The sequence below is a fragment of the Argentina anserina genome, chromosome 4 (assembly GCF_933775445.1).
Source record: "Argentina anserina chromosome 4, drPotAnse1.1, whole genome shotgun sequence".
Classification (NCBI taxonomy): Eukaryota; Viridiplantae; Streptophyta; class Magnoliopsida; order Rosales; family Rosaceae; genus Argentina; species Argentina anserina.
The window spans coordinates 17,366,224-17,370,686 of record NC_065875.1 but is presented as its reverse complement, the minus strand read 5'-3'; the positions used below and the strand labels follow the sequence as shown (position 1 = coordinate 17,370,686).

At 39.2% G+C, this 4,463-nt stretch overlaps 1 protein-coding gene across 1 annotated transcript; it reads right to left on the bottom strand.

The window, feature by feature from the left end:
* Positions 1–333: 333 nt before the first annotated feature.
* LOC126790904 (glucan endo-1,3-beta-glucosidase, basic vacuolar isoform) lies at positions 334–1,786 on the bottom strand. The gene is made up of 2 exons (XM_050517276.1): positions 1,684–1,786; positions 334–1,436 (listed from the first exon to the last, which is right to left on the bottom strand). Exons 1-2 carry the CDS (start codon positions 1,766–1,768, stop codon positions 421–423), a joined length of 1,101 nt encoding a protein of 366 aa, XP_050373233.1. The 5' UTR covers positions 1,769–1,786; the 3' UTR covers positions 334–420.
* Between the last annotated feature and the right edge of the window lie 2,677 nt (positions 1,787–4,463).

The window sequence follows — 4,463 nt, the reverse complement described above, 5'->3', positions numbered from 1 at the left end:
TCGGAGCTAAGGTAGCTTGTAAGGAGGACCAGCCAACTGGTCCGTGGTGGCTGTTGGGCCCAAGGATGCTTGCTATACTAGTTTTCCAGCCTATTGCTATACTTCGATTAGTTGTAGAATATATTTTTTTTTGCTAGTCGGATATAATTCTTAAATAATATACATATGATATGTACATAGGTTTCGACTCAAGATCTATTGCACAACACCGGATTGATGCCTATTCAGGCCTTCATTTTTATAATATCAAGTGATATACTTGCCATCAAAAAGTCCTAAACACACATGTGAAGAAACCGTGTGACATCACAGGAAATTCGCCAGGCATTTGAGAAGCATGTTCTCTCATTAATTTATTTCAACTAAACACATGCACACAAAATTAAAAATACGGATCCAGGGGTTCCACCAATGCTATTATTACATATCACTCTTGAGAGAACTGGTAGCATTATACTGAGTTTCCAATCTTCCTCCCTCGAAATTCATGAGCCGATACTTTGGCTGTTTATTTGGGTAGAAAACGCCAAAGTGTTTCTCCAGCTCTGGATTTTTCTGGTTCTCATCAAACATGGCAAACAAGTAAGTCTCTATGGCTTTACCAGGCCTCTTCGGGGTGCCCCCTTTCACATGCTGAATCAATTTGGAGTAATAAGTCCCAGCATTCTCAGGAGACGTTCCAAAGGCACCTGCCGATGGCCATCCGCTTTCGGACACGACAACCTCCAGAGAACCACCCCAAGCCCTCTCAAGAGCCGAGTACAATCCATCCAGCATCGCGTCAAACAGGTTTTGGTATCCTTTACCGTCGTCCCAAACAACAACCGAAGGCGAAGTGAACAAGGCATAAGGAAGAGAGATGTCTGTAGGGTTATAGGCATAACTAAAATATGTGTAGATGTTAGCAAGCAGTGGTGCTTGAGCATAAACCAAGTAGCCGATAATTGGATCCAAATAGCCTCTCACGTCGTCGCGAAACGCGCCAGCTGATGGAGGGTAAGAGACTCCTATTAAGGTCGTATCAATGGCGGTAGAGACCTTGATCTGGTCATGTAGGTTGGCTGCTCTGACTGCCTGGTACACGTGCTGCATGGCGGGGAGGAGGAACTCAGCCAGAGATGTGTCTCCGTTGACGGGGCTTACTTCATTTCCAACGGCAATGTACTTGATTCTGACGCTAGGGTAGAAGTTGAGGACATTTGTTTGTACCCAGTTTTGGGCACTGGAGGGGTTGACAGCGAAATCCCGAAGTTGCCAGTTTGGGACACCGAGGATGAGTTCGATGTTGGAGCCTCGGAGAGCTTCAAAAGCAGCGTGGTTTGGTTCATAGAGTCTTGTGCGATCGAAATTGTTTGATTTCATGAGAGATATGACTTCCGAGTGAGAGGGGAGGTTGTTGCCCAACATTCCATAGCAAACACCTACTGATTGAGCACCTGCATACATCGAGTTAAATTAGCAAGGTTGAATCATATCTTACATGAGGACATGACTTTAGATTCTACAAATTTAAACCTGTAGTACAGGAGCCTTGATATACGTGTTTCATTCATAATAACGGGTGAGTGAAACACTGGATTAGAATGATGTAATCGAATATATTTTATATAGACCAATGGCTATGAGTATATATACTTTCAACCTGCTAAAAACATAACTTCCGAGAGAGAGAGAGTTGTCAACCTGGTATAGAAAGGATTGTAACCAGGAGTCCCAAAAGAAACATGATGCTAGTCGTGAATGAAAGAGATACAGTAAACATGGCCATCTAGCTGGTTTGGTTTTTGTCATGACATCCAATCTATTCGGTTCTATTTATATACATGGAATTCATAACCTAATTATTGGATGGCGGCCTTGCTCATAACTGCTATTCATGCTTGGTGGCCTATATATGAATTATAACCAAAAATATAAATTAAAAGATACATTTTTGTTATTCCACCTATACTTAACCACGGATGAGACCGAGCTAAAGCAAATGCCTCAGAAAATTATCAAAGGAAAAGTCCACACCAATTTGGCCACAAAATATTGACAATTTTGACAAGCAATCATTTTTTAAAGTTTTAAGTATGTGAGCATATACAAGAATATCCAGAAGCATGCATCGAACTATCATCCTTTGGCTTTAGCTAATTATAATTTCGTAGCCATTCCAATCAATGCAGCTGACTATATTTCATTAATACGTACTATTCAATTAAATAATCAGGCTAATTCTCTAAATGCATGTACGTACCAGGCGGCTTTAGCTGAAATCCAGCAGTCGATCGATTAATTGAATGTACGAGTGAAAGTGATGGATATATATGTTTTTAATCGACATCATTCAAGTGGAAGTGTACCAAACTTGGTGATAATTCTCAACTCTTTTGAGCAAGTGTCCATTTTTGACCGAGTGCGCATGATGGATGAACTCGAGCAGCTAGATTGTATCGATATTGTACGTTGTATTGATAGACTGAACCCGGCCAAAGGCCAAAGCAATCACATCGATCATTACATAAACCATACATAAATAGGAAAAAGGTAAATTCCTTTTATAATACATGAGATATGGTTAATTGAACACTTTAGTACTTAATGTTTCAAAAATGATACTTTGTTATCTGAAGGTAGATTTTATGTGACAAATATATGTTGACTTAATTCTTTATAAAATATAGAGGGTAAAATTGACATTTACATATTATATATTAAAATAAAAAATGATCCTTATAAAAAAATCCATTTTAACACATGAAATGAGAAAAAAGTTAGGTTAGATTTCAAAATTATAAAAAAGTCACATAATCATATTTCTTAAACCGTTGCCCCTATTTTTCTTAAAAATTACAACTTGTGCCACTGAGATTTTCCGCTTCTCTGTGCTCTCGACGACTTCGTCTCCTCCACTTTCCAACCTTGCCATTAAGCTTGGCCGTCGCCGGATCAACGATCACCACAAATCACAGACTCCAATCAGCACCAACTGTCGTCGCCGATCAAAGACTCAACCAAGTTTACCGACACCAAAGCTCAATTCCAGAAGTTGGGCCACATATCACCGACTTAAGGAGCGAGCTTGATACAACTCCAATTGTGGTCATCTTTTTCACCGATCTCAACCTCTTCCTCCTCCTCTCTATTGCGCCTCTACCGAATCCATACCTCCCGGCGACCTCAACAAAGAAACGTCGATGGGAGAAGCAACTTGGTGATTGGGGACAGTCATTGGAAAAGCCACCGCCGTCTGAAAAGTCATCACTCCCCTCATAAACTCTGGCTCCACTGACATCGACTCTGAGAAGAGTACGTCAGCAGCTGAACAAGGGCTGATACTGCTCACTGATGCGGTCGGTGGAAAAAACTATGAGATCGAGATAGTGCATTGGGTGCCCAGAGAGATATTCAGGGTGCCCAAAAATAGTTTTCTGGGTGCCCACATCAGATATTGGGCAGTTTTTTTTTAGAAAATCGTTGTCATACTAGCTATTACATTACCTATCACACAAATTTTCTACTATGATAGGTAGTGTGCTAGGTATTGTGATAGCCAATGTGATAGCAAGTGTGATATGAAATAGTAATGTAATAGGTAGTGTGGCTGGAGTTGTGACATCACATTATTGTCGATATTTAGATCATATGAGTTGATTTGAGAAGTTCCAGATCACATAACATACAAATGTTCGTTATTTACTAGTCATTCATTTTTTTTATTCTTCTTATCACAACATAGTCACATAAAACAGTGTGACAACGGGTGTGACAGGTAGTGTGACAACTGGTGTGACAATAGGTGTGACATCGTGTGTGATTGTGGTATGTGGGAGTGACAACATGTGTGACAGCGAGTGTGATAGGTAGTGTGACAACATGTGTGACATGCCGAGAGGAAATGTCTAAATATGCGAAATTATATTCAAATTCAAAAGAGATTAGTATAAGTATGCTCAAAATAAAATGAATAACTAGAACTAGTGAACCTTAAGCTCGGATTTCACCGAAATTACTTAGAGCACGTCATTGACCGCGGTAACCCCTTGCGAGGGTTGATGCACCTTGTACGGTGGTCGGTTCAGAGTGGATAGGGTATCAAATGAAAGAGGGGAGATAAATCTTTTCAACGGTACCGACCACTCTCAAATCCATCATTTGATGACAAAATTATGACCGAAATTAAAAAAAGAATGAATAAGAAAAAGAAAATAAAGAAGAAATTGTAAAATTGTCCGGAAAATATTTAAAAAGTGACTATTTTTTAACTTGTTTCTAAGCTTGTTGATTATTTTCTAATGTTTAGTCAATTGAGATGACCTTTTTATAATTGAGAAATAAGTGGTGACTTTTTTTATAATTTATGATGAGAAATTGTACTTTTTTCTAATTTTCCCAAATAAAAACACTCAAATAGGGCATGTTTACTTAATGGAAATGGAATGAAAAAGTGAAGAAATGATTTCGGGTATAGAGAATTT

What these genes read in the sequence shown, in the direction of transcription:
- LOC126790904 (XM_050517276.1), bottom strand. Translation starts at nt 1,768, where the DNA reads ATGGCCATGTTTACTGTATCTCTTTCATTCACGACTAGCATCATGTTT. An exon ending in TACAATCCTTTCTATACCAG is followed by an intron (nt 1,437 to 1,683) that starts GTTGACAACTCT and finishes CGATGTATGCAG; the next exon opens with GTGCTCAATCAGTAGGTGTT.